At 41.7% G+C, this 23,785-nt stretch overlaps 3 protein-coding genes across 3 annotated transcripts in view; all 3 read right to left on the minus strand.

Annotated features, from left to right (window-relative positions):
• The window catches only part of LOC311291570 (NACHT, LRR and PYD domains-containing protein 1 homolog), a 66,826-nt gene extending 60,351 nt beyond the window's left edge, over window positions 1-6,475 (minus strand). The window contains exon 1 of the mRNA XM_084410641.1: window positions 6,359-6,475. The gene's annotated coding sequence lies outside the window, so the exon portion shown is untranslated. The remainder of the gene's footprint in view (window positions 1-6,358) is intronic.
• Window positions 869-2,491, minus strand: LOC311291480 (zinc finger MYM-type protein 1-like; the record flags this gene model as incomplete). Its single annotated transcript, XM_084410516.1, has 1 exon — window positions 869-2,491. The coding sequence occupies one exon, from the start codon at window positions 2,489-2,491 to the stop codon at window positions 869-871; it is 1,623 nt and encodes a 540-aa protein (XP_084266642.1).
• Window positions 6,476-14,525: 8,050 nt separating the features above from the next.
• The window catches only part of LOC311291481 (NACHT, LRR and PYD domains-containing protein 1 homolog), a 31,123-nt gene continuing 21,863 nt past the window's right edge, over window positions 14,526-23,785 (minus strand). The window contains exons 24-28 of the mRNA XM_084410517.1: window positions 23,321-23,571; window positions 22,875-22,991; window positions 17,001-17,142; window positions 14,935-14,979; window positions 14,526-14,839 (exon numbers count right to left, since the gene is read on the minus strand). Of these exons, the coding sequence (XP_084266643.1) occupies window positions 14,691-14,839; window positions 14,935-14,979; window positions 17,001-17,142; window positions 22,875-22,991; window positions 23,321-23,571 (704 nt within the window). The 3' untranslated portion in view covers window positions 14,526-14,690. The remainder of the gene's footprint in view (window positions 14,840-14,934; window positions 14,980-17,000; window positions 17,143-22,874; window positions 22,992-23,320; window positions 23,572-23,785) is intronic.

Raw genomic sequence — 23,785 nt, forward strand, 5'->3', positions numbered from 1 at the left:
CCCCCGCCGCGACTCGTAGATGGGGAACCCACTTATTCGGTCAATCGTGTGCTGGACTCAAGGCGGAGGGGACGCGGATTTCAGTACTTGGTGGACTGGGAAGGTTACGGTCCAGAGGAGAGAAGTTGGGTACCTGCCAGAGACATTCTGGATCACTCCCTTATCGATGATTACAATCGGCAGGTAAGGGGGCCTGGGAACACCAGGAGGTGTTCCTAGGGAGGGGGGTACTGTCACGGTTCATAGATCCAATGTCTCTCTCTCGTCTCGTGCTTTGTTTGTTTACATGTGTGTGAGCGCGTGAGTGGGTGTGTCCGGCTTGTTATCACTGATCAGCGATCCAGCTGCAATCACTCATGATCAGCTGCAGTCCATCTCATCACAGTATATAAACTCACCACTTTCTCATCTCCCCTGTCAGATCGTTGTATGAAGTCCTTGTGTTGTGTCTGATCCTGTTCCCGTTCCTGTTCATCGTCTCCGTCCTGAGTTCCTGTGTTCCAGTCACCGTCTTGTGGATTCGTTTCATGTCAGGAGATTGTCGGCACTTCAGAGCACCCTGCACTTCTGTCTTCACCGTGTCTGGCCATCGAAGTCCCTGCGCCACAGCCTGCATCATCTCGGACTTTCATCGTCATCATCATCATCATTACTTTATTCTAAATAAAAGAGTTTTACTTGCACAGTGTTTCCTCGTTTCTGTCGTAACATAGGATATGCAATACTGCCCCTTTTCTTAAATAGTGCAATCTTAACTTCTTCACTCAACAATTACGGGTGCATCAATTTACAAAAATGACTATACACAATGCCAATAACTTAAAACACAGATGATAAAACCACAAATTAGAGGACTTTTATGCCTACCCTAACGTCTGTCTGCAAGGCTCCAAAAGGAATCCCTCACTCTCTCTAAGTTCACATCCTGGGTCCTCTCTGACTCAACAGCAATAACCATCAGATCAGCCATTCTTTCCTGCAACATTGTGGTACGCAATCTGTTCTTTATGAATTTTAGCGCAGAGAAGCATCTTTCATTGCTGCATGATGTGACTGGCAGAGTGATAATGAGCTGGTACATTTTGCTAATTTCAGGATATGCTTCAACAAGACCATTCTGAAGCAGGAACTGATAAATAGCCAACATCTTGCAGGGAGGTGTGTTTTCTCTATTTAATCTGTGTATCAGGAGTTTGTATTCTATTTCAGCTTGACTTGAATTTACATCCCCTTCGTAGTATGCACACAGCTGTTTCAGGTTTGGGATCTTCTCTAAAGATGGTCTTGTGAGGCAGCCTGTGTGTTTGAGAAGAGGTTGGTTCTCAATGCTAAACCTTTCAGTTATGCTCTGAATGCAGAGGTCAAGAGTGGCAAAGTAAAAATTAACCTTCACCTCCTCTTTTTGATTGATCTGTGTCTGGCTTTGCCAGTTGTCATCCAGTCTCCTTGAAACCTTTCGTTGCCTTCTTTCCACCCATTCAACATCAATCTTTGATGCCACCATTTCTGCTTCATTCCACATCTCATTAAAAACTTCATCCCCCCTCAAGACAGACAACTCCATTTTGCAATCATTCACAAGATCTATAGCTGTGCAGATGTCCATGTCTTCACCCTGAAGGTATTTTGAAAGTGTACCTGTCACCGACAGAATTCTACTTAAGGCCACCATATGGAAACAGAATTCAAAATCAATGGCTCTTCTCAGTGCCATTGCAGTTCCTGATGTGTCCCTGTCAAATGCAACACTTGTCTGAATCCGATCCAATGTCTCCAACACAGAATCTATGGTAATGAGAAGTGCTCTGCAGTTGTCAATTCGTGCTGCCCATCTTGTTGTACTCAAGGACTTCAGTGTCTTGGGTCTCCCGGGGTCATTTCCCATCAACTCTTCTTGAACATCAATGAACAAGCTATGTCTTTTGGTGGAACCTTCCATGAACACATAGAGCTGCTCAATGAGACCAAAGAAGTTGCGGGAGGGTATATTTTTACAACACATATCAACTACAACAAGGTTCATATGATGGGCATAGCAATGCACGAAATATGCCTTGTCATTGGTCTGTTTTATGATCGCTTGTACGCCCCTATATATTCCTGACATGGCAGCACAACCATCATATCCCTGTCCTCTGATGTTGCTGACTTCAAGGTTGTATTTCTCCATTGTATCCACAAGAGTCCTGGCAAGACCAATACCAGTTGTATCTTTCACGTTCACCATATCAATTAGGCACTCCTGAATATTGGCTGTTTTGTCAACAAAATGAAGAATGACCGACAACTGATCCTGTTTAGCTGAGTCTGGAGTTGTGTCGAGGCACACAGAAAATAATTTAGCTTCCTTCACTTCATCTATTATTTTCCCTCTGACTTCTTTTGCAATGCAGCCAATCATTTCATTCTGACTCTGTGCAGAAAGGTAACTGGGCACACCTTTAGGGTTTTTCTTGGCCAATTCAATGTGGGCATGAAGTACATCATTCATATCCTGCCACTAATCCTGTTATTTCTCGGAAAACACCTTTGTTTTTTGACGTTTCAGATTCATCATGGCTTTGAAAAGGCAATCTCACATTGGCGAGTGTTGATGCTATGTCTGCAAGCCTGAAGACTGCCTGGAATCTGTTCTGCCTTTCTTTTGTTTTAAGCTCAATTTGGTTTGCTCTCTGTACTGACAGCTGTGCATCAACTGGATCATTTATCAAGTACATCTGCCACTTTTGAAAGTTGTCTTTGTGTAGTTGGCTTGCATTATGTCGGTCAAAGCCTTTCCCTGTCTCCAAAGCAGTCTTCCAATCCCGAAACCAGCAGAAACCTTGTCATAGTATGTAATGTGTCCAAAAACTCGACATGGAAAACAAAAAGCAGCATCATTTGTTTTGTGGTATTCTAACCACTGATACTTCTCAAACCATGACTTGCTGAAACTTCTGAGTTTGCTTCCATGTAAAGTTTTTGGATATCTGTCTTCCTCCCTGTGAATAGGCCCTTTCCTTATGTACCTGTCCCTTGCCAAACGCTCATCTGGGATGACAAAATCAGCATCTGCTTCTGCAAAGTAGACAATGCTTAATAATTTGATATCTAATAGAATGTAAATTGTCACAAAGAACAGCCTTGACTTTCCCCCTGACATAATCACCTTCAATCTCATGGCTTTGTGTGACACTCAGAATCTGAGCGGAATCCTCACAGTCTGACTGAAAATCTGAAATTAAATCATATGAAGCTTCTTACATATAGGCTACTAATAAATGCTGACTTTTTTTCATTCATCAAATCAATACATATTCTTCCCTTACCACTAAATAGGAATTCTCACTAAATCCCACAAATTATACCTGCCCTCTCAGTTTCTTTACAGGATACACTAGGGCTGTGACTTTCTGGCCTTTTCTTTTGAAAAAATGACAAAATATTTCTCTGCATCATGACCTGTAGGTACCAAATAGAATTCAGTGTTCTGCTCATTTTAACATGTGTTAGTGGTCATATAGGCTATATATATATTATCTTACTGGCATAATATTGAGGCATTAAATCTATCATCTTACTAATAATATATTTTGTATTACTGTATTACTGTTGTATTATGGCAAGTAGTATTTTCTGGACTATAAGTCGCACTTTTTTTCATAGTTTGGCTGGTCCTGCGACAGTGCGACTTATAATCAGGTGCGACTTATATCAAAATTAATTCAGACTGAGATGAACCAAGAGAAAACATTACCGTCTACAGCCGCGAGAGGGCGCTCTAGTTGGCGGAGTTATTCAGAAGCGACACGGATGAAGAAAATTCAAATGGATTCAGTGATGTGGAATGAGATCGCGGGATCTTAGTGAACTTGTTTACTACTGCCTGGTAACTTGCTTGTTGGACTCGCTGGCTTATGTTAATTTAGCCTATTCAGCCTCCCAGGTATATGCTCATGCTATTGCGTAGCTGAATAACTGTTAATGTGTTACGTTAACACACCGGACACCTATTCAGCCTGTTATTCTGTGTACTTCTGAAACATAATAGGCTTGTTTGAGATGAGGAAAATCTGCGCAGAATCGATCACCGGTGATCAGCGCGAGATGCATGCCGGTTAGAAATGTGTCCGAGTGCGGTCCGCCTTGCTCTGATGTCATGCTGACGTATGTCAAAAATCTCTCGCGAGCGCAAGGCGCACCTGTCGGATTCTGCAGTCGAGCGCAGTTGCTCTCCACCGACTGCGCTGATCAGAAGCATGATGGGAAACGACTTGCTGACGACACAGCTTGATGTTCATTGGTTTAAACAACCGTGATGTATTGCTCTTATTTAAAATGTTTGATTTTAAAACTCTGATATCATGTTTTATGTGTACGTTATGTGGTAATATTCCCAAACTACCTCAGTGCGATCTCTATGGGTTATGCAATGTAATTTTTATTTAAAAAAAAAAAGAAAAAAAAAAGACTGATAAACATGTATTTGGAATGGAATTAAATAAGTATGCTACTTTGGGTGTCTTGTTCATTATATTTATTTTCATATAAAAGCAAGAGAACTTAAATTCCATTCAGTTTATTAGCAACACTGTGCACGAGCGTGAATCCGGTGAATCCCGCGATATCCGTCTTTGATCTCGCAGGTGTCAGATCCACAGTGAGAAGAGAGAACTGTCCGGCTTGCCTGCGCTTTTTTCACTCCTCCTCTCACTGCAGCCGCCTACTCTCGCATACATTTCAGGCGAGGCGCATCTCAAACAAGCCTATTTTTTCGCCTTGCGCTCGCGAGAGATTTTTGACATACGTCAGCATGACATCAGAGCAAGGCGGACCGCACTCGGACACATTTCTAACCGGCATGCATCTCGCGCTGATCACCGGTGATCGATTCTGCGCAGATTTTCCTCATCTCAAACAAGCCTCATCTTTGATCTCACAGGTGTCAGATCCACTGCGAGAAGAGAGAACTGTCCGTCTTGCCTGCACTTTTTTAACTCCTCCTCTCACTGCAGCCGCCTACTCTCGCATACATTTCAGGCGAGGCAAGGCGCATCTCAAACAAGCCTAAGGCTTGTTTGAGATGAGCAAAATCTGCGCAGAATCGATCACCGGTGATCAGCGCGAGATGCATGCCGGTTAGAAATGTGTCCGAGTGCGGTCCGCCTTGCTCTGATGTCATGCTGACGTATGTCAAAAATCTCTCGCGAGCGCAAGGCGCACCTGTCGGATTCTGCAGTCGAGCGCAGTTGCTCTCCACCGACTGCGCTGATCAAAAGCACGATGGGAAACGACTTGCTGACGACACAGCTTGATGTTCATTGGTTTAAACAACCGTGATGTATTGCTCTTATTTAAAATGTTTGATTTTAAAACTCTGATATCATGTTTTATGTGTACGTTATGTGGTAATATTCCCAAACTACCTCAGTGCACGAGCGTGAATCCGGTGAATCCCGCGATATCCGTCTTTGATCTCGCAGGTGTCAGATCCACTGCGAGAAGAGAGAACTGTCCGGCTTGCCTGCGCTTCTTTCACTCCTCCTCTCACTGCAGCCGCCTACTCTCGCTTACATTTCAGGCGAGGCGAGGCGCATCTCAAACAAGCCTCTAGTGTTTCGACACATCTGCGCTTCGGGATCTCGCAAAGCTTCGGAACGACTGTTTCGCGTCAGCCATCCTTAGCTCCCGCGAGAACTCAGGATTTCCAGGGTAAACCGTGTATGCATCTTGAGACAAAACAATGGCACTGATATGTCAGTGCAAGTTGCTTTCAGCTCAAGCACGCATGGTCTGGGACTATAAAGGGGGCGTATGTTTTATAGAAATGTTTATTTTAATTTTATTTTATTTAAGGCTATTTGTTTTTTAAAACATCATAACTCGTCGACGCCCCTTTGTTCATTCATGAAGTCGGCTAAACTTCTTTTTTGATTAGGCTACATTAACTTTGTATGTAGGATTTTCATCCCTCACTCAAATGAAAAAGAAGGATATTAATGTTTTGATGCTCATCTTTTTGAAGACGTAGGCTACTTGAAGTTGAGCACATGGGCTACCGTAACGATTCGAATTTGCTAAAGTGGGCAATCTTCTTACTGAGGTTGGATGCGAGAACCCTATGAAACATTGCACATACACTTTGTTTATTAATAAGATGAAAATACCGGACATCTTTAAGTAGGCTACATTTTCACGAATGATCTCTTATGATCATTATACGAAAACTCAGCATAGGCTATTCCCAAACCCAATCTTATAAAAAGACTGTTACTGTCCAGTTCCACGACTTTAACCTAAAATAGGCCTCTTACTTTATAACTTTATAATTCTAATAAGCAAAGAATGTGCACAATGCGTTTAATTTAAAGCAACATACCTGAAGTGTCCACTGTTTTGATCCATTCTCTGAGTTCAGGAGAAAATTCATTCACATCATCGTTTTTCAGAAAATTCAGAAAATTTCGACATACATTTTCACCCTTTCCATGGATGATGTCCAGAAGCTTGATAACTCCCTCCCATAGATTTCCCATAACTGTCATAGATTTAAGATCATCGTATTCTGTCGTTGTTATAAGTTCGTGCTCTTGAACATGTTGCAAAATATTAATCCAATCCGGTTTAAGCCAACCGATGAGCTTAATTTTGCTTTTCAAAAGGACTTTATCCATTTTGACAACAGGTTTACGCTATACAACCCTGTACTGACGTGTACAAGATACCATAGAGACAGAGTTTACTTTCGTTTTCGATCTGTGTACTATGGGTGAAGATCGTTTCAAAAGAAGGACAGCTGTCTCGACCTTCTGTTAGTTAGTTTATTAGTTTATTTATTTATATGCTTTTTGTTTGCATCTTACAGCACATTATATAGGCCATTATCTAATCTCATCCACTGTTATGTAGCCTAACTTAATTTACAAACCTTGTAAAATGAGGCAGTTTTCTATGAGTTCAAACTGAATTTGTAAAACTATTAGTCTACTAACCACCATTAGTTAAAAAGCATTATGATGCCTCTGTCTTCAGCAAATACAACATTTCTGTTTTGTTTTTCAACTTTTCTTTATAAAATATACGAGATTTAACTCATTTTTAAAGTCAGTTATGTAATTTAAGGTGAACATCCATTTTGATTGTACTTAAAGTGTAACTCTCGCCAAATGTATCTTGCATTGCTTGCTATTAAATGAATTGATTGTTGAAAGTACCAAATTGAAAGAAGATCATACTGTGTTTCAGTGATTAAACCAAATGTTTTCATTACATATTACAATAATCTTTTGTTTGAAACAGATTATGTGTTGTGGAGTGAAAATGTGTGTAACTTAATGAAAGCAAGGGATCAGGTTTTGAAAGAATTAATTGCTGTGTCACAAGTGTGATCAGTTTGGATTTTTGTACTAAGAGGTTTGAAAATGTACACCTTGTTTTTTCACAATATTGCAGGTTTTATAATCACTAAGGTCCCGAATGTGAGGCTAGTTAGGGGGTTCTGAAATTTTTTTGATTTCTCTGATCTACATATGTGCATTTAAAGATGTTTTGAAAGCCAAAAAAATTGGATAACAATAGCTTTAAAACCATGTCAGTGGGCAGCTGATTATTTTTCTCTCCTCATCAGATCAGTATCACACTCTTTTTCTCTTTGTTTTTCTCTTGACCTGTCTCTTCCCCACCTAAAGCTGAGCTTTGACTGATATAGACTGAAATAGGCTTTTCACGTGTCTGTCAGTGAAGAAAGTAAACGAACTGATAGGTTGATTTATGAATCATTTTCTCAGAATCATTCATTTACTGAAAGCTACTAGAAAATCTAGTAACTAAGTTTATTAAATTCATTCACAAAATGTACACATTCATTACTGATCTTATGCCTAATTCAGGGCCGTAGACTGTACACACACATATTATATAAACACAAACTCTATGCAGTGGCGTGCACACTTTAATCGTGAAAGTGCCTTTCGGTCGTATCGCGGTGCCCTCAGAACGTGATTTCTACCGAGGGTGATTTCTACCGACTTCGCCCCAGCCTCCGCAGAGGTCTGTCATACCACACACACCGCTGCTTTTATGTTAGATGCGATTAATGGATTTGATAGCACTAATTGAAATACATCTTTGAGTTTATACCTGTTAGCCTTTTGTGAGCAGGAGGGTCTGCATCTTTACCTGATGTTATTAAGAAATAAAGAAATTTGAACAATGAAAAATCTAAAACTTTAATATATGTAAGTAAGTATTATGAATCAATAAATACTTCACAAATCATATTGAGTTTAGTACAATGGTTTAGATAACATAATAACATGGGTTAAATCTATTGATTACCTAGTAAGTGTCCAACTTAATACTTTTATAAAGCATTGTTGATTACACTGAAACATACTGGATTAGGATTTACTTGGAACAATCGCTAGTAAATTTCCAAAACAATTACAAAGAATCAGCAAGTAACATTGAATTCAATATGAAACTCTTCAAGCAGAAATACTGAAATAGCATTTGCTTGTAAACCATATTCCAATAGTTTTATTTACAAAATTAAAAAAACTTTTTACAGTGTAGACTGAAAGATTCAATCTTTCATAGAATTTAAATTTTGTAACAAATGTATCAATGCGCTAAAAAGAGTTACAAAACTAGCAACATCTATCACTCATGTCATTCGTTACCTGTGAGAAGGATTCGTCGAACCCACACTTCCTTTCCTTCAGTTTTATCAGAAAGACTCAGCTTGACCTCCTCAATGTTGACATTCACAAACGCTTCAAATGTGGGATGATAGTTTGGACCAAAATTACACTCAAACATCTCACTCTGAAAAAAGAACAGCAATATGAAGGCGAGAGACTAAATGACTAAAATCACAGAAAAAATAGAGTGTTAATCTATTACACAAATTACTCATTATGAAAAATATGCTAAAAACAACTAGAAATCAAGAACTTTTCTCAAGGAAACCATCTACTCTTTAATGACATTTTAGTGATAAATAGTGCAAATAGTGTCCTCTCACTTAAGAGATTTACACCACAGTCATCTCAAGTTTGTATTTTATATATGTTCAAAAGTAATGAGTAATGTGTGTGTGCCTCTCATTAGGGGAATATGATACGGATCAGAGTGTAATAGAAGGCACATTTCCACAGAAATACACTTTTTATTAGTATTATGTAATCATTTGCTTTCATTTAATTAAAAAGATACCTCTGACAGTGGAACATTCAATGGGAGCAAATATTTCACAGTGTGGAACGTGCAGTCTCAAGATTGAACCATGAAAACAGTCAATGTTGTACAAGGGTCCGGCTGGCTGCATCTGACCCAAACCATCTAACACACGAGGATCCCATGAGACAGTTTTATACAGCACCTCTCCTTCACCCTCCATCACAAACACAAGGCTGGTCAGACTGCAACAAAACTGACCAGCATGTGGACACACAAAGCTGGAGGACATAATATTAATGTTATTTACTTTATAAAGTCAAAACAGTATGCTTACATTCTAACAATGTCCAAAAAATAAGATGAGAGTTCAATACCTGTATTCTTGTGTTTGTCCTCATCATCTCCCTGAAGTAGTTCAGGTGTGAACACTTCTGCATCTTCTGAGGACTGAAATAAAGAAAAGTATAAAGAGTATATGTATCCTCTATAATGTCATGTTACAGTATGTAAAAGATTAAATGTAAACATTCTGAATAATGGGATTACAAAATAGTGTAATTAAATGAAATACCGTACCACTGTTTTTAGATTCAGATTCAAATTAATTCATTCACACATAATATCACAAACAAAAAATAATAATTGTTATAACAAGAAAGACTCTTCGGCTTCTACTCACTGATTGTGCTGAAGATGATTCAGGTTTTGATGATGAGCAAGACCCAGAATCTGAACTCTCTCCTTCTGTCAGACAAAACACAATTCAAACACTTTAACACCATTAAGAACAAGTGAAACCATCGAGCATTTGTCCAAAATAACGGGTTATTCAAAAACTTTTTGCACACAATAATTTCTTTTCAGATACAGATAATTTCTTTTCATTTACTGTATGTTGCAATTGTTTTTTCAGATGACCTTTCAGTCTGACTGAAATCCAGCTATTAAAGTGCATGTAAATGTACTGGTGAGTTTAGGAGGCGCTATAGGAAGAATCTCTATAGAGTAACGACAGCCTCTTTTAGAGCTTTGTAAAGTGTCAGGTCTGTTGGGCCATTTCTGCTTAATTTTATCCACAACTGTAAAAGAGAAAATGACTGATGGTGAAAGACTTTCTTGCCATCACAAACTAAAGAACATCTGTTCTTCACCAACTCTGATAAAGCTGATATCCTGTTTTCCTCCCTCTCTCTCTCCTTCTCTTCCTCCCTCTCTCCGTGTGTGTGTTTTGTCGTTTGATGGTTTAGTTTCTTCCCTCTGTCTCCCTCTCTCCCTCCACCCAGCCCTTCAAAGATGACATGGACCTGAAGCAAGACCTCCAGAGCGACACGCAGGAACCCAAGGTGGAGGAGTAGCCCAAGGTAAGAAACAGAGCAGGTGCATATGGACATAATGCTACACTTAAAGGTGAAGTGGGCAATTTTTTTTAATTCCAGTTTACTGTTTATTGTGCCAGTTTAATATGCAAAGACAATGTGAAGTAGGTTGATTGGCACTATCAAAGCTCTCAAATATCACTGTTTAAGCAGCCCAACACAGCAATATTGGCTCAACCAATACTGTGAGATTAGGGCGGGGCTATCTTTTTTCCTGACCAATAGCAAATGAGGTGAGCTTTCTTGAAAGGTGTCGTTATTTTTCCAATTCCATTTACTGATGCTAGTGGTGCAGAAATAACACACTTTACCTTTAATGTTAAACACACACAGAGGGAGTATTTTAGCTTCTGTCCAACATTTTTTACCAGACAAGAAACTATTTTTGTATTATATTCCAATGGATACACTACTGCTCAAAGGTTTGGTGTTAAAGGTGAAGTTCACTTTTAAAAAAACTTTTGCTGATAATTTACTTTCACATTTGATAATTTAATTCACATTTGTAAACACGTCAAGGTCACGCTTGACGTGTTTACAAATGTGCGGAAGGAGGACCATATACACATTTTCAAATGTATTTGTGTCAGTTTATCGTTTAAGATGCCCATTTCGTGTGCGTATCCTGGGTATTTTAATATTAAAAAGCCAAAAAGAACATTTTCTTCAGGACAGAAATTTTTCAAGCGTGACCTTTTTAACGTAATTGCGTATTACGTGACGTCACGAACGCGCATCACAGAACAGAGCAAGGCGAACATTTGTGCTTATAAAACTTAAACTTTTTTATTTATTTTTGAAATGACCGATCGTTTCGCTAGATAAGACCCTAATTCATCGTCTGGTATCGTTTAAAGCCCTTTGAAGCTGCACTGAAACTGTCATTTGGACCTTGAACCGTTTGGGTCCCATTGGACTCCATAATATGGGGGGAAATCCTGGAATGTTTTCATCAAAAACCTTAATTTCTTTTCGACTGAAGAAAGAAAGACATGGACATCTTGGATGACATGGGGGTGAGTAAATTATCAGCAAAAGTTTTTTTTTGGCGAGCTTTGGCGGCTGGGGGGAGGTTCCGGGGCCCGCTGGGCACGGCGCTTTTTACGGCGCGAGGCCGCGGCGGGCAGTGAAGCAGTCTCGTCGAAGAAGGCCAGGCGAGTCCTCAGAGTCGCCATGGGAAGTTGCTCGCAGTGAGGGCATCCGCCGTCAGCGAGCGCGAGAGCTGCGTGTTCCTGACCCAGGCAGGGAACGCACACGATGTGGCGGTCCCCGTCGCTGAGTGTGGCTCTGCACGAGCCGCAGGAGGGCATCTTTAGAAAGACGCTGGCTCTTTTAGGATGTGTGTTGCGGTGGCAACACACACACACACACAAATTACAGTGCAGTAAAAGAGCGAAAAGGATATAAGCGCCGGAAAGCGCAGCAGGAAGGCAAGGAAGGCGGCGCGGCCAGCGACTTCAGTTGACTCGTTCCGCTGAAGGTGCTCTCTGGTCAACGGCGCGGCTTCTTCTCCAGCTCCAGCGATGCGTGTGCTTCGCTTGAAGGATGAAAAATCAGCGACTAGCTGCCTGCGAGCGATATTTATAGGCCTAGGCCACGCCCGTTTCGGCGGGACGTGACGCAGCGGGCGCGAAGCGCCCTCATTGGATCTGGCGTCACGCCAGGCCTCGCTCGATAGGCTGCTGCAGTTGCCACTGAACAGCCAATAGGCGCGCGAGCTGCCTCGCCTATGTCTGTATGCTGCTGCAACGCGTTTTGCATTATTACAAAATTAGGGATAATTTTTGGCTTCAATATCTCGCGGAAAAAGGATTTTCCCCTAGCGTAAGATACTTACGCAGTACGAGAGACCTCTCGTAAGAGAACTCTCTCTCCAAGATAACTATATGCAAACACACACACACTGCGTTTTCTACCTTTACAACAACATGATTGAGAAAAAAGTGCCAAATTAGTAAATGACTGCAGCATAAGAGGGGAACACAAGAGGTCACAGTATTGAGCGGAGAGAAAGCATGTCAACTGTATCATCTTTCCCTCTTCTTTCCAAAATTTCTTTGAAGAGGGGTTGATGCGCAAAACCAATCCTCTAAAATCTCAACTGATGTCCACAGCATAACGAGACACTGCAAAGCAGCCATTGGACGTTTTTTTCCATGTGAATCAGTATTGGCCGTTTAAAAAGAAAAAGAAAAAAAAGAATAGCCAATAAAAGGCTGGAGGGCCCCAGAAGCCATCAGCTATTGGGTGTAAAGCCCAGTGAAAGCCTGATCGCTATGCATTGTAGTTGACAATGGACTCATTTAGATCTGTCCCATCACTCAACCTAATAAAATATGATGTGTAATAAATGATGGGAGTTGTGGGTATGCTCACACTGATTGTAAAATCTGCAATGTTATGTGATATCGCAGAACAAGTCACTCAGTTGAAGAATACCGCAGGTGTCATCAATCGCTTGTGTAATAACTCACCACTGCTCACACTGCCCGAGCTCCTGTAGGAATAGCTGTCCGCTGCCAGTTTGAACTCTTCTGATAGGACGGAGACGCGAGTATCTGGGTAAACACCACCAGTGCTTTTAACTCTGAAAGCTCGAGTTTATGTAACATTTTAGGATTTTTTAAACAAATGGATGCTACTCACAGAGTGTCAAAGTGAGCTTACAGACTCTTCTCTGAACACACGCTCTGCCTCCTTCCAAGAAAACCTCACGAGTATTTGAAGCTTTGTGTTTCTATATGTGTGAGAGAGTGTTTGCTCGTGTGATGTGAAGGAAAAAACTGAATGTGATGAATCTTTCTCTGAAGTGTCCGTGTATTTGTCCTTCACACTTTCAAAGTAGAGTAGAGTGCTTTTTCATATTTGTATCTGAACTAAATTGCATTTGAAAGCGCTTTTATAGTATTTTTCTAAGATGGTGGCAAGGGGTCAGAGATTGAATGGCTTTCGGTATAAGCAATGTAAAGGAGAAATTTGTTTTTTTTTAAACAAAACGTTATTATGATCATGATTTGTACATTGTCTAAATTCTGGAAAGGGATATTGAATCAGATCATTAGAGCAAAGTTTAAAATAATATTAAAATTGAAGAAATTTTGTCATTCAAATCCTGAGTTTCTGTAAAATCTTTTTTTATGCAAAATAAAGGGCTTTTATTATGTAAGCTCAAAAACCATGGCAACTTTAGCTCTGCAGAAAGGCTCAGTTTGTGCAGAATATGTTTAAATCTGGCTTGATTTAGGCTTACTCTAATGAAATTTACAAGACTTGACCCTTGGTCTATATTAAACATTTTTGAACGTTCAAAATATGCAATGATCAATACAGTTCGGTCCAACCAATTAGAAACTCTAATCAGTTTTGTCAGAAATAAAGTATACATTTTACAGTGAGCTGGTCTGTTTAAGTTTGCAGGTGCACAGTTATGAAATGGGTTTACATTAACCATGTTAGGTCTCTTGGTAATTTTGAGGCTTATTTGGCACCTTTATGTATGAGGAGAAGATGAATTTGATGATCAAATTCACATAGCAATGGAAAGGGAATGAATGTGCAATACTGTGTTTAAAGTGTGTGAATATGAGAGCATGTTTCAGTGTGACTCTTGAGATCCATTTCCTCATGCTCCTGTTAAAAAAAACAACTTCATATTGTTTATTATTAACTCTATTTTTCATTTGTATGTTTTATTCATCTTTTTAAAATGTAAAAGAAAAATGACCCATATGTTTTTCCACAGCAACTTTTTGACAATTCTTTTTTTTTTTCACAGTAATATCAAATAAAAACATTTCATAGTAACTCATGTTGTCATAGTAACAGCATTATACATGCAAAAACAAGTGTATTACATCAACAGGCATAAATACAGTGGGGACAAAAAAATGATTACGATCTCATTTAAATCTGTATATAGAGTAAAAAATTTGGAAAACAGAAAATTATAACATGACCATCTAAAAAAAATGTACATTATAATAACGGCAGAGCTGCTTTTTACGCCTCAAACTCACTCTCAGCATTACTGTGGTGAAGGTCCACTGGGGCCAGACTCCAGATCCTGTACTAGATAAGGTTCGTTCTCCTTCAGCAGTTTGTAGAATTCTACTTTTACAGAATCTCCTCCAGAGTCGAGAGCATCCAACAATAGTCTCATTTTCTCCATTTGTGGTATACAGCTTTAATCTTTCTCCACATTTCACCAGTAATCATCTTTTTGCTCTCCAAACTGTCAGCAATCGCCATCACTGATGAAACTCTCTGAATGAGTTTACGTTTGTGTGTGTTCACAAATTCAGTTTCTGATTAAAACAAAAGATGATTTAAGTTAGTCTTCAGAAGACTGTACAATATGTGTGAGAATATGTCATTGAAATGTTCAGCGTTAAAATCAGACCTGGGATCCTTCTGTGTTCAGGAGGTTCTACACCTTTACTTGGTTCTTTTGATAAAAAAAAAAAAATAAATTTAAACAAAAAGACATTTAAGATCACTGAGAAATCTATCATCACAATCTTTTGAGGTCTCATTCCTTGCAGGGAATGAACCACTATCCTTCTGAGTACCAGCCTTAAAGGGATATAGCTCACCCCCCAAAAAAAATTCTGTCATCTGTAAAATCATTTATACACATTCATGTCATTCCGAACCTGTAAGACTTTCGATATTCTTGCTGAAATCTGACAGACTTCTGTCCCTCCATAGACAGCAATGCAAGAACCACTGAGGATATGTCGGACTGTCATCACAAGCTAGATCAGATTGCAATTTTTCAAACAACAGTTCTCATCAGCAGCATTGTAATGTAACATTTTCTGTGTTCTCGTTTTTAACTTAATTCACCATTTACCAATGGTCTTGTATTAATTATTAACTAAGTGCTGTAATGGTTTTTAAGATGGAATTTCAATTTTGTTGAGCACACCCCAAACATAATCCAATCTCAGTGAAATTTGGTTTTTATTTCTCATGAAGGGGAGATGACTGGGTGGCTGAGAGCAGACAATTTCAAAAGTCCAAAAATAAGGACCATGGCAATTTTAATGCTTCAAAAAGTTCGGGAAAAAAAATCGCTATTGTAAAACTAATCCATATGAATTGAGCGGTTTAGTCAAAATTTTCTGATGAGACAATTGGTTTATATGATGAACATCTTTAATTCAGGGTAAAATATCTTCATCTGTGTTCTGAAGAGGAACAAATGTTACGGGTTTGGAACGACATGAGGGTGAGTGATAACATATTTTTTTATTTTCGGGGTGAACTAACCCTTTAAAGGTGGGGTAAGCAGTATTTCAAAAACGCTGTTGGACAATGTCATAGGACAATGTTAATATTTGAAATCAACCCAAACAAACACACCCTTCTCTTCAATGCTCTGCCTCCAAAACTCAGCTTCCAATCCTAACCGCCCTGCTCCGAGTCGGTCTCTAACCCAGATTCCCTGGCATGAGAAGCGTGTGCACTAACAATGACGTTAAACACCGCATTCACTAATAGTCGTCACTAGCTGGCCTCCGTTACGCATGCAATCCAAGAGTGGATGTCTGTTTATCATAGCAGATACTTCATGAAAAATAAAGCGCAGATGATGAACGATAGTACCGAACAATAGAACGATAATAACACAATAGTAATTACAAAGAATTTGTTGTTAGTTGCCAACAGCACAGCAGCTCCAGACACACACTGACACTCAAACAGTGTTACTCACATGTGGAGCCGAATCAAAGCAACCTCCGTGTCTGTTTTCAGGCCTTCCTGCTTAGCTCTCTCCAGTGCTGGAAAGCTTTTTTAATATTAACGTGGGTCCTAAAGTTCTTGCCCAGTCATAACCCTTCATTGTTTTCTTCTGAGCTTTTCTCTTTTATATTGTGTCAAATCTCTATTTCTGCAGTCTTTCTTCAAATCTCCCTCTTGCTCATTTTCTCCTCAACTCCTCACTCCCTAATGCTGATTGGCTACACATGTTTGTTTTTATTTGTTCATGTGTCAGTCCCATAGTGTCAGTCCAACTAACTTTCAAACAGCGTTTTTCAAATACCGCTTACCCCACTTTAAGCTTTATCTACTAGGCCACACAACACAAAGATGAGCAAAGTCTATTGTTCGGACTGTTCATGCAAATGAACCTGTTAAAAACTATTCACCAACAGTTCTTCAAAATAGAAATGGTTATTCTAGTTTTAATAGTTGTATTTATTTTAAATGTATCTGTTCAAGTTTAATGCTGTCACTTTTAATTATACTTAAAAAAATTTCACCTGATAAATGCTGCTGATCACAAAATAAACTATAAATTTAGAGATATATTTGTTCCCTTAAAAAGCTCAAGGACATACTGTAGAAATTACATTTCTCACAGAGGAGTGTCTATCGATCAACTTAAAATCTCTCCCAAACTTTATTAAATCACATACTCCAACACAAGCTTTTAACAACAGAATTGCATGACTTCTGTACCTGTTAGAAAGATTCGCCGTCTGTTCCAAACTTCCTTCCCACCTTCCAAAATACCCAGTCTAACCTCCTTAATGTTGACATCCAGAAAAACTTCAAATGTGGGATGATAGTTTGGGCCAAAATTACACTCGAATATTTCAGTCTGAAAGCAAGAACACCAATATGAAGACAACATTATAAGGGCGTCAGTTCTCACTCTCACTTCTGTCATTTAAAGGCCTTAAAATAAAATTGTCAAAAGGTGTTTGTTTTGCATTTAATATTAATGGTCCAAGTTGCTAGAGTTTAATAATCCACAGGATAATGAACTAGATGGAATAATTGCTTATTCTGATCATTATAATTAACTTTTTATTAAATACTGATGCAAGGCTATCTTTAAAGGAGAGAAGGTAAAAAGTTGATTCAAAATTATGAAAACTGTGGTGACCAATCGCAGCACCATATACATACGGATTTCCCTTATTTATATAATGGAAATCATATGATTTAACTTAAAATATTGATTAAAAATGTAAATGGACATGTTATACATCAACTACCCCAAAACATTATTACACGCTGAAATTCAGTTGGAATTCAAATGTTATTCAATAAATATTGTTACTGTCATGATCTGGGTTCCTTCTTTCTCTGTCTCCCTCTTGTGGCCACATCTCACTTTTTCACTACACCATCACCCTGGTCTCATCAGTACCAGCTGTTCCCATTTATCCTTAATCTCCGCTCATTCATCTCACCTGTTTCCCCTTTCCCCAGTTGATTTCTACAAAGCGAAGTTTTCCGTTGACTGTTTCCTGAGAATCCTGAGAAGATTTATGTTCTTTACTGTTTCAGTGATTCGCTTCTCATTTCCATTAAAGACTGTATAATTGTCAATCTCGCTTTTTGGTCCTCTATCTCTCATTATAACAGAATAAACTGACCAATTATGGACCAAGCGAGCAGCCATCCCTTTCAAGCGGCAGTCGAGCTTCAAGGTGCCATGTTGGGGAAACACGAGCAGGAGATATCCACCGCTCGCCAGGCTGTAGACTCCCTCGCTAGCCAGATGGCTGACCTCACACAGCGGGTTCATCAGATTCGGCACGAGCCGCCCGCCTCTGAGATCCGTGAAGTTTCCGAACCTCGTGTCAATAATCCTCCTGTGTACTCCGGTGAGCCTACTCAGTGCCGTTCCTTCCTTACCCAGTGTGAGGTGGTTTTCTCGTTACAGCCTGCCACTTACGCTCGGGACCGAGCCAAGGTCGCCTACGTAATCTCCCTCCTCGCAGGACGAGCTCGGGAATGGGGAACGGCTCACTGGGAGGCAGAAGGTGAATGCGTCTTCGACTTCACAGTCTTCAAACAAGAGATGATCCGTGTCTTTGACCGGTCAGCCCACGGTGAGGAGGCTTCACGACTCCTTTCGTCTCTTCGCCAGGGAAGGCATACTGTTACTGACTTTTCTATAGAGTTCCGCACCCTTTCCACTTCCTGCGGGTGGAACGAGCCGGCGCTGGTTGCGCGCTTTCTAGAGGCGTTGAATCCTGATCTCAAGGACGAGATTTTCATGCGCGAGGTGCCTGCTCGACTCGATGCCCTCATCGATCTGGCGATCCGAATTGAAAAGCGGTTTGACCTGCGCCACAGAGCACGTCGGACCGAGGTCTCTCGCTTTCCCACTTCTTCCTCTGCCATTTCTCCTCATGCTTCTGACACGGACTCTGAGCCCATGCAACTTGGTGGTCTTCGAATTTCTCCCAAGGAACGCGAGCGACGCATCACTAACCGCCTCTGCATGTACTGCGCCTCTGCAAACCACTTTGTCACTCATTGTCCGGTAAAAGCCAGAGCTCGTCAGTAGGCGGAGGGTTACTGGCGAGCGCGGTGTCAAGGAACTCTCCATCCAGGTCCTGTACTACCCTTCCTGCACTTCTTCGGTGGCCCGTCTCATCTGTCTCCTGCATGGCTCTGGTTGACTCGGGGGCGGAGGGGAATTTCCTCGATGAGTTGTGGGCTCGGAAGCAAGGTATTCCCCTCATAGACTTAAAAGACTCCACCCCTCTCTATGCCCTTGATGGTAGCGTCCTTCCTAGAATAAAGCAGAAGACTGAGCCTCTGACGCTTACCGTCTCGGGAAATCATAAAGAGACAATTTCTTTTTTTATTTTTCATTCCCCCTTTACCCCTGTGGTACTCGGTCATCCTTGGCTAGTACTACACAATCCCCAGATTAACTGGTCTGATGGCTCTATTTTGTCGTGGAAATTGTCTTGTCATGTTGAGTGTTTAACCTCTGCTGTTCCACCTGTTTCCTCTGTATCTGTTTTTCAGGAAGAACCCGGTGATTTGTCTGGAGTCCCGGAGGTTTATCACGATCTGCGGGAGGTCTTTAGTCGAGCCCGGGCCACTTCTCTCCCCCCCCATCGTCCTTACGATTGTAGTATCGACCTTCTCCCGGGGACCACGCCCCCACGCGGCAGATTATATTCTCTATCGTCTCCTGAACGGGAGGCGCTGGAGAATTATCTGTCAGATTCCCTCAACGCCGGTACCATTGTGCCCTCCTCGTCACCTGCCGGTGCAGGGTTCTTTTTTGTCAAAAAGAAAGACGGTTCGTTACGTCCCTGTATCGATTACCGAGGGCTGAACGAGATTACTGTCAAGAACCGTTATCCCTTGCCTTTAATGTCGTCAGCCTTTGAGATCCTACAGGGAGCTAAAGTCTTTACCAAACTCGATCTTCGTAACGCCTATCATTTAGTCCGCATCAAAGAGGGTGACGAATGGAAAACCGCCTTTAACACGCCCCTCGGTCACTTTGAATATAGGGTCCTCCCCTTCGGGCTGGTCAATGCCCCCGCCGTGTTCCAAGCTCTTATCAATGATGTCTTACGAGATATGCTAAATATTTTTGTCTTTGTCTATCTCGATGACATTCTCATTTTCTCTCCCTCACTCCAAGTCCATGTCCAACACGTTCGTCGTGTTCTCCAACGTCTGTTAGAAAATCGACTCTTTGTCAAAGCTGAGAAATGTTCGTTTCATGTTCCGTCGGTCACGTTTTTGGGCTCAGTCATCTCTGCAGAAGGAGTTAGTATGGACCCGGCTAAAGTCAGGGCGGTCACCGATTGGCCCATTCCTGATTCTCGTGTTGCGCTTCAACGCTTTCTTGGCTTTGCCAACTTTTATCGTCGCTTCATACGAAATTTTAGCCAAGTTGCCGCCCCCCTCACTGCACTGACATCTGTCAAGTCCCGCTTTAGATGGTCGGAGACAGCTCAAGCTGCTTTTGATCAGCTAAAGACTCTTTTCACTTCCGCTCCTATCTTACTTTCTCCTGACGTCTCGAAACAATTTATTGTCGAAGTCGATGCCTCGGAGGTCGGGGTCAGGGCCGTACTTTCTCAACGCTCTTCTTCAGACGGGAAGGTACATCCCTGCGCCTTTTACTCTCACCGTCTCGCGCCCGCCGAACGAAATTACGATGTAGGCAATCGTGAACTGCTCGCCATCCGGTTGGCGCTCGGCGAATGGAGACATTGGTTAGAAGGCGCTTCCGTTCCTTTTATCGTATGGACGGATCATCGAAATTTAGAATACATACGTTCGGCTAAAAGACTCAACGCCCGCCAAGCCCGTTGGGCTCTGTTTTTTACACGTTTTGATTTTTCCATCTCTTTTCGCACCGGTTCTACAAATGTAAAGCCTGATGCTCTCTCTCGCCTCTTCGACTCCCCCACCACAGCTGTAACCCCTGAGGTTATTTTTCCTCCCGGTCGTGTTGTGGGAGCTACCGTGTGGGGAATCGAGAGGTTGGTCAGACGTGCATTATCTCAGGTTTCTGTGCCACGTAACTGCCCTAAGAGTCTCCTTTTTGTGCCCACGTCCGTTCGCCGCGCTGTCCTCCAGTGGGGACACTCGTCCAAATTGTCTGCCCATCCCGGCGTGCAGGGCTCTCTTGCTTTCATTCGTCAACGTTTCTGGTGGCCCACTATTGAGCGCGATACGCGTCGCTTTATCGCCTCGTGTGTTACTTGCGCACAAACCAAGACCGGCAACTCCCCTCCGGCTGGGTTGCTTCGACCATTGCCTGTGCCAGCTCGCCCCTGGTCTCATATCGCGCTTGATTTTATTACCGGGCTTCCTTCGTCGGCTGGCAATACGGTCATTCTAACAGTTGTCGATCGTTTTTCTAAATCTGCTCGATTCATTCCTCTCGCTAAACTTCCTTCTGCCAAGGAGACCGCCCAAATTATGGTAGATCATGTTTTTAAGATACATGGTCTTCCCACTGACGTGGTTTCTGATAGAGGTCCGCAATTCTCCGCCTTTTTTTGGAAAGAGTTTTGCCGTCTAATTGGAGCTACCGCCAGTCTCTCGTCGGGTTTTCACCCTCAAACCAACGGGCAAGCCGAGCGTGCCAATCAAATTGTCGCCCGCATTCTTCGCAGCCTTGCTCACCGTTGTCCCGCTTCGTGGTCTGAGCAACTGGCCTGGGCAGAGTATGCACACAATTCCCTCCCATCCTCTGCTACAGGTCTTTCGCCTTTCCACTGCTGTCTCGGCTATCAACCTCCTTTGTTTTCGTCTCAGGAGGCTGTATCTAATTCACCGTCAGTTCAAGCCTATATTAACCGTTGTAAGCGCACTTGGAGGAGAGTGAGAATTGCACTTCGCCGCTCGAACACTCGCATGAGCATCACTGCCAATAAGCGTCGAGTCAAGAGTCCGCGCTACCTTCGTGGGCAGCGCGTTTGGCTTTCCACCGCAAATTTACCCTTACATTCCGATTCCCGCAAGTTGGCACCTCGCTTTATCGGGCCATTTCGTATTATTAAGGTCATTAATCCTGTCGCGGTACGCCTTCGCCTCCCATCCTATCTTCGTCGAGTCCATCCAGTTTTCCATGTTTCGCATATTAAGCCCGTCGTGCGTGCGCCTTCTCGTCCTGTCTGTCCGCCGGTTCGTATTGATAATTCTCCTGTCTACAGGGTTCGTCGTATCCTTGACATGCGCCGCCGGGGTCGTGGTCACCAATACTTAGTCGATTGGGAGGGGTATGGGCCGGAGGAGAGAAGCTGGATTCCCTCCCGGGACGTCCTGGACCCCTCGCTCATTGATGATTTCCTCCGCTCTCGCCAGCTCTCCTCCTCGGGAGCGCCAGGGGGCGATCGTTGAGGGGGGGGGGGGGGGGGGGGGGTACTGTCATGATCTGGGTTCCTTCTTTCTCTGTCTCCCTCTTGTGGCCACATCTCACTTTTTCACTACACCATCACCCTGGTCTCATCAGTACCAGCTGTTCCCATTTATCCTTAATCTCCGCTCATTCATCTCACCTGTTTCCCCTTTCCCCCTGATGTTTCCTGCTATTTCTAACACTCTCTTTCTCTGCCTCTTTGTCAGTTTATTCCGATCTATCTAATGCTGAAGACGCTTCTCTTACCTCTCTTGTCAACGTATCGAGTCCTGTCCTGTCCTGTCGTGTCCTGTGTGGTTCGTGAGGAGGCTTGTCCTCGAGACAGTTATCTCATCCTTTCTCTTGCTGGCTCACTGTACTCTGCCCTGCCAATTCAGACGCTGAGTTCCTGATCTAGACGCGGTATCCAGCCTACGGTACCATCTCTCTCGGCGGACTTCGCCTCTCACTACAGTCTACTCGGTGCTCTACTTCGCCTGACGCCTCGCTGCGCATCCTGAGTTCCAGTAATTTCTGCCACCAGCGGTTAATGTTGATTTCTACAAAGCGAAGTTTTCCGTTGACTGTTTCCTGAGAATCCTGAGAAGATTTATGTTCTTTACTGTTTCAGTGATTCGCTTCTCATTTCCATTAAAGACTGTATAATTGTCAATCTCGCTTTTTGGTCCTCTATCTCTCATTATAACAGTTACCTCTGGTTGCACTTCACATTCCTCTGGCTGACAACACAGACTGTATTTTTGGTAAGGAATGAGGTGACATCTTGAACTTGTCTCAATGTATTTTTTATCCCAGTGTCTGCTCTGGACCTTGAGGAAAGGGGGCGGGGGGAGAGACAAAACACAAAAAGACGTGAATTTACTTTAAACATTTGTGCTATTTTTACACAATATTTTCAGTACAAACATGCATCATATATAAATCACCAAATGCACTCTAGTTCTACCAAGAACTAACTAAATGTATACAATGAACTGACATCACCACGGAAAGCAATAATAATAATAATAATAATGTCAATATTCAAAACCAGTAATTATGCATATACACAAATATGGTCAATGTGTGTTTTATTTTATAATACTCTTTTAAACGGAAAGTGGATTTAAAAAAACAAAGGAACAATACGTTCAGATACCTCTGATACTGGAACATTCTCTGGAAGCAAGTGGATATTGAGTTTTTTCCTTTCAAGAGTTAGATTTCGAAGGAAGAGCAAAACCTGGCCTCTAATTGGGATGCCAAATATACTTTTTATCCAGACAAGGCCAAAATAGCTGAGTTCTCTGATGTCAATGATCACATGAGTTTCTGTCACTTTGAGTGGCTGTATTATTTCTACATTACCACCAACGAAATGTGCCACAGCCAAACCATCCTTATTTTCCTCTGCAAAATACATTTAAAAATGTTGTTATTTGGTAAAATAAAGGTATTGTTTCCTAATTATACAGTAAAAGCACTTTGTGTAGAATGTTGGTCAATGCAATCATCAAGATCTCTCATCTCACTCCTTGCTAAATATTTACATACATATCCTCAATAGATGCAGTTTCAAGTTATCTGATGTGTAAATTATCAGTTACTGTTACATAAATTCTTA

This window comes from Rutilus rutilus (genome assembly GCF_951802725.1).
Source record: "Rutilus rutilus genome assembly, chromosome: 6".
NCBI classification, from domain to species: Eukaryota; Metazoa; Chordata; class Actinopteri; order Cypriniformes; family Leuciscidae; genus Rutilus; species Rutilus rutilus.